The sequence below is a fragment of the Falco punctatus genome, assembly GCF_963210335.1.
Source record: "Falco punctatus genome assembly, chromosome: 1".
NCBI lineage: Eukaryota > Metazoa > Chordata > Aves > Falconiformes > Falconidae > Falco > Falco punctatus.
In genome coordinates, this window is record NC_137580.1 from 97,614,836 (window position 1) to 97,625,880 (window position 11,045).

An 11,045-nucleotide genomic window follows, 5' to 3' on the forward strand; every position below is an offset into this window, starting at 1 on the left:
CACGATGGGAAAATAGAGCTCAGCTGTGTCAGCAGTGGCAGAAAGCCCGTGCCGTAATGGTCTCACAAGTCAGCTCAACCAACAGGCCTTTTGGCTGCATGTACACAAGTTTTTGTGACCTGCATTGTTGAAATCTGATGAGTTTGTGCTTATTTTGAACCATATAATTGGAGGAATTAAATGGCTTTCGATGAGACCACAGAATAAATTACATATATCTTTTAAATTGTATTTATTCTAAAATTGAGACTGTATCACCAGAGAAAGTGTGGGGTTTTAGCACTAGAAATTTGCAGTAAGGAGGCAAATTGTTTTGGACAAAACATCCTTAAAAATGGCATTTTTGCCAGCGTTTCTGTAGTACCCTGAGAAGACTACAATCACTTTTTTATATTTCACATAATCTTGTATATTTGAAAGCATGATGGAAAATTTAAAATATTGCATTGAGCTGTGTTCTTAACTTAGTTTGTTTCAGTGGGCTGAATGGGATCACCATCCCGACACGTAACAGCTCTGCTTGTTGTATTTAATATGGCATTAGAACTGCAGTGTCACAGAAATTCCCCAAATTAGGTCCTTTATAAAATTAATTAACCACAACTTTGGAAACATGATTATTTTCATCATGAGGCCCTGGCATTCCAAAGAGGCTTCTCACTTCAGACTGAACAAAAGAATTGTCAATATTTCTGTCAGCACCTTTTATTAAATTTAGATGACCGTGTCTTCGATAGCTCCCCAAGATGAGCTACATGCCTAACTGGCCTAGAGAACACAAACCTACAAGAAGAAAATGAGAAGCAGAGTAGACTTTTTGATTTTAAAAAAAACCCAAAGTAACCAACAACCAAAATAAACTGAAGTTAAATGGTGTATTTATTTTGCTAATGTCAAATAGACTTAAAACAACTGAGGGTCTGATACCTGCTCTCTTACCTTTCACGCTTTTTTTTTTCCTCATCCTCTCTCCCCCCAGGAAGCCATAGTCAGTGCTTGGATTTTGTTCAGTGATGGGTCAGTGACGCCGTTAGATATCTATGACTCCAAGGACTTCTCCATCACCATCACCTCACTGGATGAGATGGTAGTGTCTACACACCAAAACCTTCAGTCCAAATGGCCTGGGATAGTGGCAGAAGGGGACGGTCAGGGACCTCTGATTAAAATTGAAATGGTCATCAGTGAGCCATGCCAGAAGACGAAGCGGAAGAGCATTCTGGCTGTTGGGAAAGGAAGTGTCAAAGTGAAGTTTGGTCAAAAAGATTCTGACCAAAAAGGAAGCACTAATGACATTGATGATGTGGATAGAGATTTTAAAAGCCATGCAAGCAATTCTATAGAGAAACCTGCAGAACAAGAGAGGACAGCACAAGAATGGTCCAAAAACCACGAGGACATGTCCAGTCACGAGGACAATGCAAACAAAAGCACAACTTTCATATCTCCTGTTGATCAGGAGTCCCTGGAGGAGGGCCAGCTCCAAAATAACCCAACTGCCTTCACAGGTTTCCCTACACAAGTAGAAATACCAGGAGAAAACAATCCCAGTGATCTCACGTTGACTTCAAGAGGATTAACAGATCTGGAGATTGGCATGTATGCCCTGCTGTGTGTTTTCTGCTTAGCAATCTTGGTCTTTTTGATTAACTGTGTGGCATTTGCTTGGAAGTACAGGCATAAAAGGTTTGCCGTGAGTGAGCAAGGCAACATCCCCCATTCCCATGACTGGGTCTGGCTTGGAAATGAGGTCGAACTGCTGGAAAACACAGTTGACATTTCGCTTCCGTCAGAGGAGTGCACTACCATGATTGACAGAGGAATGCAGTTTGAAGAAAGCAACTTTCTCCTTAATGGGAGTTCTCAGAAGACTCTTCATAATCATATCCTCAGATCTTCTGAGTACCTTTGTGAAAAAGAAGTTAAAAGTGAACCTATAAATCCTTCTGGGCCAAAGCAGAAGCGAGTAAAGTTCACTTCGTATACAACAATACTGCCGGAGGATGGAGGCCCCTACACCAATTCAATTCTATTTGACAGTGATGATAATATTAAATGGGTATGCCAAGATATGAATCTTGGTGATTCCAAGGAACTTAGGGACTATATGGAAAGACTGCAAGACAATATGTAAAACTACTTTCTTATGTTTGTAATCACCTTTATGCCTTCTGTTTATGGATGGTGGAGCAGTCAGTCCAGTCAGCAATAGGAACAAGACAGTCCAACCCTGGAGGTACTGAGATGATAACCTGGTATCACTGAGCAGGTACAAGAGGCTGGCTGAGGTAAATCTGTTTCACCACAAACCAGGATGTGCCCCTAAACAGCTACCTGTAGGTGTTGAAGGTGTCACACATGATGGCTGTTTTTGTATACTGCCTGGTACTAGCAAAATGCTAATACAACTACGCTCAGACTCAGAGGAGACTTAATTTGTTTGCCATCTCTCATGATAAATGGTAAATCAAAAAAGAAAGGGATATTTGTTTGCATTGATTTTTCTAGTCGTCGTCCTTTGTAAAGCACAGTGGACATTTCTTGCTTACAGCCTGAAACAAGGCTTACATTAAAAGGGATCTGAATGAATCTAATTTTATTGCCTATGTGCAATGCAGCCAAGTAGTCTTATTATTTTTTACAGATATAAAATCCCCCATGTGGTTAATTTCTTTTCCTGTTGTTTATGAATTTTATTTGACTTAGGGAACATTAAATATTTTCTTTGAAGCCTTTTTTTTTTTCAGTTGTACCAAAGTGTAGTATGGTAATATTTAAAATGATTTAAGTTTTCTATTCATCTGCATCAGCCCTAGAGATACCTCCTTCCTCACTGATTATTGTTCTCCTTTCCATATGGGTATATGGGTCGTTAGTATTTGAAACATAGAAAGATATTAGAACTCTTACCGGGAAAGGGTTGTATCTTCTTACAGGGAACTGTAAATATAATAATAAACCCTGGAAAACAAAAATCAAGGAGTAGCCCTGGGTTTACTTTTGTCATTGCTAATATGAAAAAGTAACCTGCAACGAAACAGCACATACTTCAAAGGAAGATGCTTTGCTGAAACAGCAGCTTGGTTGACAATACACATTATTATTAGAATGAGAAAGTCAAATGTGGTATTGAAATGCATAGAATTCAAAGGAAATTGCCTAGCAAATAAGCAAAAACTTGGAGTCACCACTAATTAATACATTGATGGTAGAGTTTAGAAGGACAAAGAGGTCCACGCTCGGCAGCTAGTGCCCCAGACCCTGCCTGCAACATCTCTGACCATAAGGCCATTAAAGAAAAGGCTTTATACCGTCTTCCATTACAAAAGGAAGAAGGAAAGGAAGGACACGCTGGGCACATTATAAAGTGACTAGTCCCAATTTTAACATGGAAAACACGCTGGAGATTCAAAGCTACCATTTCATATGCACTACGTGTATTTTGTTACTGAAGGGTGACTGAAAGAAGTTGAAAATTACAGTTCGAAAAAACTGAATCTACATAATACTTAACAAAACCAATAAATCACATGTTCTTGTGACAGATCCTGTGCAGTAAACACAAGATCCAAATTACACCTGCCTTACGTATTGTAGTTCCCATCTTTTAGGTAGATCAAGATAGGATTTGAATTTGATCATTCAGTTCTGTTATTAGAACAGACCAGACAACCTTAACTATGGGAAGCTCTGCATTTGGATTCTAAACCAATACTGGGAATGTGATTAATATAACTACTGCAAAATAAGGGATTTTTAATGGTGAGACTAGAAAGTGAGGACACCAGGCTTATATAAGTGATTAGAGACTTATGTTTGCTGGCACCGAATCACGTAGTGAGGGGATGGAATCTGTTAAAATCTAATTTTAAGTAGAAAAAATAATAGAGCACAGAGATGCTTCTAGTTCATAAGGGATGCAGCTCTTGTGCATCAAATGAAATCTTGGCTTATTTAATAAATGTTCTCTCCTCTTTAAATGATCCACACCTTATAAGGAAATATTAATTCCTACTATGATCCTTATTACTAACAACATAAAAAATCCCTTTTAGAATTTAACGTCTCTTCCCAACATGTTATTTTGTATTCGGCCCAACAATAATGCAGAAGTGTTCTTTGCACAATACTAAATGAGTATAAAACAACCACAAATAAATGTAGTCTTGAAATCAGAGGTGACATGCTGATGGTAGCTGCAGACCACAAGCAGCCCAGCTGTCTCCATGAATGGATATCCACCAGTTCACCAGTGAAGCTGAGATCTCACAGCAGCGTACTGGACTCCACGACCTGTTTCTTCACTGTGGCCCCAGTTCAGCTAAGCACAGCAGCATATGCTCAACTCCGTCCCCACTCAGTGCCACAGAAGCACACTGAGTGCCAGGGGACGTACAGGTGTGCTCAGCTCCTCTCCTGACTCATTAGTGGGTAATGGAAGCCAATAGCTTTATTTATTTCTTCAGGAAATTTACATTCAAGGGCTATGGCTTGGAAGACTGAAGATCACTAAGTCAGGGTGCTCTCTACTGTTGCATTGGGTGTCCTTGGACTTGCACCTGGGGCCTAATCCCCTCTCTTCAGAGTACCTACAAGTGGCTGTCTGTTCAGGCAGTGTGCTAGTGTGTGGAGGAAGGAGAGTCCTACATGCAGTGAGGTCACTGCTAGAAGCCTCCAAAGGAGCCCTCAGGCCTTTTCAGCGTTTACTTGACACGTGGTTTGCAAACCCCTGTGCTTTCAGGTGTTGCTGAAGACAGTTATAAATGCAGGGTTCCAGGACTTTTAGTGCTGGACCAGAAATACTTCCATTCTGGTGTTTAACTGAGCATGTACCTAAAATACACTGCGGAGCGGGATGCAACTTGTAAGTAGGGTCTGTGTTCTAGTTACCATAGGGTGGTAAAGTCCTAGCTCGGTATAGCATCCGTCAACGTGGTCATGAAGTTCTTCAGTGGCTGAGTGTGGGGCTGCTTCAGAGTCGTGACTTTTGCAGCCATAGACATCATACTATCCTGAAGTTAAATTATATATCGCTATCTCAAAGTTAAATTACAACTACATCTTGTTAGAAAGGAGTACAGCCACTACTGGTGATCAGTGCAACAATGGAATTGGATACAGCTTCTCAGAAAAGAAATCTACAATTGCAGATTCATATGACCTTTTGTTTTTTTTCTATCACATGCTGTTACGTCCAAGTTCTTACATGGAAAAATGGCAATACAAAAACCAAAAGAAAGTGGAAAGAAAGAATTCTATTCTCAGTAAAACTGGGATAACACCAATAAAGTGGAATTATTGTGGCTTTATGCTGGTTTAAGAGCTTATGCTACATCTCATAAAATCAAAAGGAAAACAATTTACATGAATATATGTGATGCAAAATATAGTTGTGAGTTGATCTGTCCTTTTAAAATGAAATTTCTCAAATTTTAGTTTCAAAATGATAACTTACTTTAAATGTAAATAAATTTAGCTTAAAGTTATTTTAATAAAACACAATTATCTGATTCACCTAAATTTTTTCCAATTAGCCTTTTAAACTGAAGTCTTGTATTCGTGGAATACGTGATATTCCACTTTGCTGTTAAATGAGCAGCATTGATACATGGATAGAAGAGTCTCAGCTTTTGAGAATACAAAGCAAAAGTAGCCAAATGGTCAACAGGCACAATATGCATGTATGCAGGAAACGAGAATTGTCTGAAAAAGAAAACAGAAAGTACACTGGCAGATTAATTAGAATTATACTTCAGTAGGTGCCCAGGAAAGCAACGCCTATAATTTAATACTGAACCAACAGCACATCTTACGGCATGTCTAGAGAAGATACTGTGAGCGATTTCTTTGCCTGCTAGCAAGGCAAGACAGTATGTAGCATCGATACATACAGCAGGAGACACCCAGGAAAAATTCTGTAAGCAAAGAGTGGATGAATGGAACATGGGGAATTCGTGAACTTTAGAAATAAAGCTGATGCCAGACCCTCAGCTCCTGTTACCACAGCTGAGTGACTTAACGGCAGCTGAACACTGGCGTACAGAGAACGGAGAATCAAGAGCTGGGAGCTTGCACTGGCGCAGAACTTCACTCGTTTGGCCACCACACGCAGCCCAGCTCCGCAGGGCTTGTCTGCGCCGCCTTTCTCATTGAAGTAAGAACTTGGGAAACCAGTGCCCTGCTCTCCTCTTGATGTAGAACCACATCGATTAACATTTTGAGTTGCTGTTTCTTAATTCATATTGGGGAATGTACAAGAAAATCTTACAGCCATACAACACAGTGCAAACAGTCCATTATGTGATGGACCCCCCAGTATTTCAAGGTAGAGTACCCTATGAATGAAATACCGATTTTTCATAGTGGATATTCTCTTTTCTGAAATATAAATCATGTGCACTACATTGAAATACACTATAGTGTATTGTGAAATGCATACATTAATTGCTGAATCTATAACACTGAATATGTATATACATCACCCCCAAGATATTTATACAATATAAGTCTTAGATGTATAACATACTGAATTCTGTACAAAATAAACTGTAAGTTAAGACAATGAAAGAGAACTTTCATATCTGTGTAATTTGTATGCTGATTGTTATTCAAGCCTCAGTTTTCATCTTTAAATGTGCCATTTAAAAAGAATACTTATTTTCTATAGACAGATATCTGAAATAAAGACTTCACTCTTCAGAAAAGAAGCAACTGAAAGACTGTGAAAGAAACAGATTCTACTGGAGAAATAAACATAATGTTCATGTATTATTATTTTTTTTTTTAAACTGACTAAACTATTTTGCATTTATACTGGTCAGGGTGATCTGCTGGTTGGGTTGAGGGTGATGTGCCCCAGCAGTGTGAACGGTAAATCAGCAGAATCACCAGCATATGGATTGATCACATGCCTCCTTGCTCAAAGCAGCACAAATGGCAGGATTATCTAGTCCAAGGGTTTCGCCCAAGTTCCCTGCAAGCAATGCTCCAGCCCTCTCCCTGCAGTGAGCGATCCCTTCCCAGCACCACGTGTGATGAGCAGACGAACACACTGAATGACCCCTGTCTGGCAGGGAGCAGTAGGGAGGCATGCTTGGATTTTAAGGAAAAGGGAACAAACTTACCCTGTCCCTTTAGCTCTCCAGTGTGAATCGTCACAGATGTCTGATTCGGTGTTCTGAATTACCTTCCGTTCCCGTTAGAATAAGACAGTCTCAAAGTTTTAAGTGACTGCTGACCTCATCGCAAGAGCTACTGGCAAGTAGCTTGCTAATGCCAGGACAGGAAATTGAGCCTCAGTCTTTAGCTTTTGCTCAAGGCCTTGGAAATGGTGGCAGAGCCAGAAACACCGACTCTCCTGACACCTCCCACGGTAATCAGGCCTTCCATGGACATGGCAGTACTGGACAGCCAGCACTGAGGAGGCACCTCCATCATCCTGCTGCTGGTTTCAGCTGGACCACGTTTGAGATCTGACTGTACAAACTCACTGCAAAGGTATGGGCTGCCTTTGTACTAATGGGAGCAGTTTAACACCACCTGAATGGTTTAATGGTCACTATTGTAATTTCTAATGTATTGCAATGTGTTTTTATATAAAGTCAGTTGGAGAAATGGATTGAAAACTGTGATTTAGGAAGTGCCTCAGAGAACCTAAACTCCAATGTGCTTTGGGCACAAATTCCAGTCAGTCACCCTATGTTTTCTCAACAGTAAAATTAGAAACATTTTTCATAAATGACACCTCTTTTGTTCTAGCAGTTATATTTGGTCCCTATTTGACTATTATTATGACACCCTTCCCCTTAGCAGCATCTTAATAAAGAGTCACCAGTGGATCTACTTACACTGTGGTGCTCTATTCAGTGCAACTAAAAGTACCAGGTTAGGAGCTTTAACAGAAAAATAGTCCTTACAGTTATATTTTACACACATACACTCAACTGCTCAAAACAACTACCACAGGTGTAAATTTTAACTATCAATGTGTGTGCGCTATGTACCCAAAAATAATTACCTGCATTCATTTGGGAAAAAAAATAGCCCAACAAGTACAACTTTTTTGCCCTCCAAAAAACGTGAGCTCTCAGGATTTGGCAGGCCAAAGGCCCACACAGTGACATTTGTCACAAATCAAATGTGCCATATCCCAAAGGCTGCCTCAGTTGAAACTCCCACTGCTCTTGTTAGGAGCTGGACTGAGACAGGACCAGAGACAGACAATGACCCGTCAGGTTTGGAGCGGAGAGGCTGGGTTTGTCCTTGTGTTACACAAACCTGGACCCTGCTGTTCCCAACCAGTGGCACCTCCAAATGGAGCCAGTGTGATGGTGTCCAGTGTTTACATAACTGGTGACACATTCCATTATGTAGTGTTCATCAACTTTTTTTCTTTGGTGAAATTTTCTTTGGTGAAAATGGAGCCAGTGTGCAAAATTAGCTATTAATTCTGCACCCTCCCAATGCAGGCCACCTAGCATAACTTCAGATATCAGTGACCCATGTGCCCAGGGTCTGCAAAAGTTTGGTTACTGAGGGAATAAAATTAAGCTGTTTTATTGAAAGAGGCAGCTTATTTGAGAGATTAAAAGCAAAGTGGATGATGTTGTGAGACCTCTTCTGAGACTCTTAACATGTACCATAGTGTTACTTGCTTCCAAACACATGTATCAGCATAAGGGTTTATAAACAAATGCACATGAAGACTTGTGTGGTTCCTTCCAATAATCTTGGGTTAGTCTATTTAAAAGTCAATGGGCTCTGATGACCTAAAAAACAAGTAAGGAGCTCAAGATTTAGTTGAAATGAACAATGGATATTTTTAATCCTCCAATTTAAAGCTGGTAAGCAAAGCAGAATATACTCCACTATGCTGTAGTAGTATCTGTAGGAATTTTTTTTTCTCTACTCTAGCATTTAAAAAAGAACAATCATTGGCCAGAGGAACGAAATTCTGATCTCCCTGAAATCTATGACTGTTACAAAGCATTCACATTCATCTAGGTCTATCTATACTATATTTATAATTTATGCATTCATTACAAAGAATGATGCCATTGTACAATATATTGCCACTGAAACCCTACCCATTAGTTATTTTCTGTGCTCAAACAGCACATGGGTAGGAGTTACTGTATGCTGTGAGTAGGATATAAACTTGGTACCACTGCTAGCCAGACCAAATCCCACGGCAGTTGTACTGGCCAAAGTCTGACCCTAGCTAGTGGCAAAGGGAACACACGTGCACACCAATACTTAACAATATTGAAAGGTTCTCCTGCTTATTGTTCCAAACTTCCTTCTTCCTGAGTACACATGCCAGGGGAATTTATAGTGCCTATATATTCAAGTGTATGTTCTTTCTTCATAAAGTGAAACTAGTACTTCATAGAATGGATTTTTGTATGAGTTTAGGTTTTGCATTTTTAGACGTGAGCTTGAAACAGAAAAAAGTCCATTAAAGTCCATAGCAGTTCTTCTTGCGAAGGCATCCACACACTAGGCACCCCACACTGATCAAGCTGTCAGATGAAATACAAAGTCTGGGCATGGGGCTAGTGTGGAGTAATGTCAGACCTCACATAAGAACTGAAATTTGTTCTATAGTTGAAGTTCATGGTCTATAATCTTTTCAGGGATTCTCTCTCATCACAGAAAACATCACCTATCATGAGAGGTGCTTAAAAAAGGGAAGCACAAGTTAATTGCATCTTCTTTAAAAAGAATAAATAAACAGAAACCCAGAAAACCCAAAATGAAGGCTTAACCTCTCTAAAAAAGCACAAGTTGGCATTACTGTTCATTATGAATTAGCAACTTATTAAAATATTCAAAAAAATTGTAACATATAAACAGATGACATTTACTATACTGCAGGCTATAAATCAACCTTTCACTTGAGGTAAAATATTCCTCCTTCCATGGACAATTAATTTTGACAAGGTACTTAATTTTATTTCCAATAGATAGATTAAGAGTGTGTTTTATGATTCACAATTTAATTCAATTTTGGAATACAGTGAATGGTCAGAGGCAAAACACAGACAGGCGGGCAAGCTAAGTAAAGCTACCTGGCTAGTACAAGGAAATAAAGCTATAGAAGGGAACACTGTGTCTAATCATAGTTAAGCCTTTGTTAATGTTTCCCCTTGGTTTGTATATACTGGGTATAGGTATCTCTTTTTATCCCATGTGCAGTAAGTAAGACACACTGATACCACTTATACTACGCTACATATGCATGTAGCATACATGCATACATATGGCATCATTACCAATATGTAGCTGACGGCACTAAATTGGCCAATTTAAATGAAAATGTTGTGGGATCTTTTTTTGTAAATCTAAATCACCTGCTCACTTCCAAAAGCCTGATTCACAGAGACAAGTTACAAGAATCTTTTTTTTTTTTTTCTGGAGGAGTTTAGCAAGGACTGGAGAGATTGCTATGCAGCAGGACACAAAAAGCAAAATGAAGAGCGTTATCCAAAGCCGGAGGATGTGAATTCCGTTGACATTGATTATTGAATAGAGTGGCTCAGCCAGGATCCCCACCTGCTCTCCTGTGAGCACAAAAGGCTGTTTTCCGCAGTTTTTCACTGAAGAGTAAGGACACACCAGTCCCGCTACCAGCTCCCCACCTTACCGAAGCCCGCTTAGAGAAGGGCCCTGCACAAATGGGAAGCATGGTGGTGCTGCACTCCCTTCTGCTCCTTATCTCCAACTAGGAGAAGGGCAGGGGCTGGGGGGGATCAGCAATGGCCCAGATACCACATGGTTGAAAATACCCGTAGCAGCAGCAGCAGCAGGGTGCCGGCTGGACACAGAACTGTCGGTCACACACTGTGGGCTGACTGACAACCCCAGGGGAGCCTGTTCAGGGCAGGGGGTGGGCAGGAGGGCACCCAAGGCAAAAGGAGGCAGCAGACCATTGCCTACCTGACCAGGAGCCATAGGAGGCAACACTATCTTCCTTACACAACTACCAACCGTGTGGTCACTTTCCCTTACCTTGCTGAGCTTCATTCTGTGATTTGCTACATGGT

At 40.3% G+C, this 11,045-nt stretch overlaps 1 protein-coding gene across 4 annotated transcripts in view; it reads left to right on the top strand.

Moving 5' to 3' along the window:
* Positions 1-8,487, top strand: part of TMEM132B (transmembrane protein 132B) — a 259,209-nt gene extending 250,722 nt beyond the window's left edge. For all 4 annotated transcript variants that reach the window (XM_080390918.1, XM_080390921.1, XM_080390920.1 and 1 more), the window contains one exon: positions 980-8,487. In XM_080390918.1, the coding sequence (XP_080247044.1) occupies positions 980-2,134 (1,155 nt within the window). In that variant the 3' untranslated portion in view covers positions 2,135-8,487. The remainder of the gene's footprint in view (positions 1-979) is intronic.
* The last annotated feature ends 2,558 nt before the right edge of the window (positions 8,488-11,045 follow it).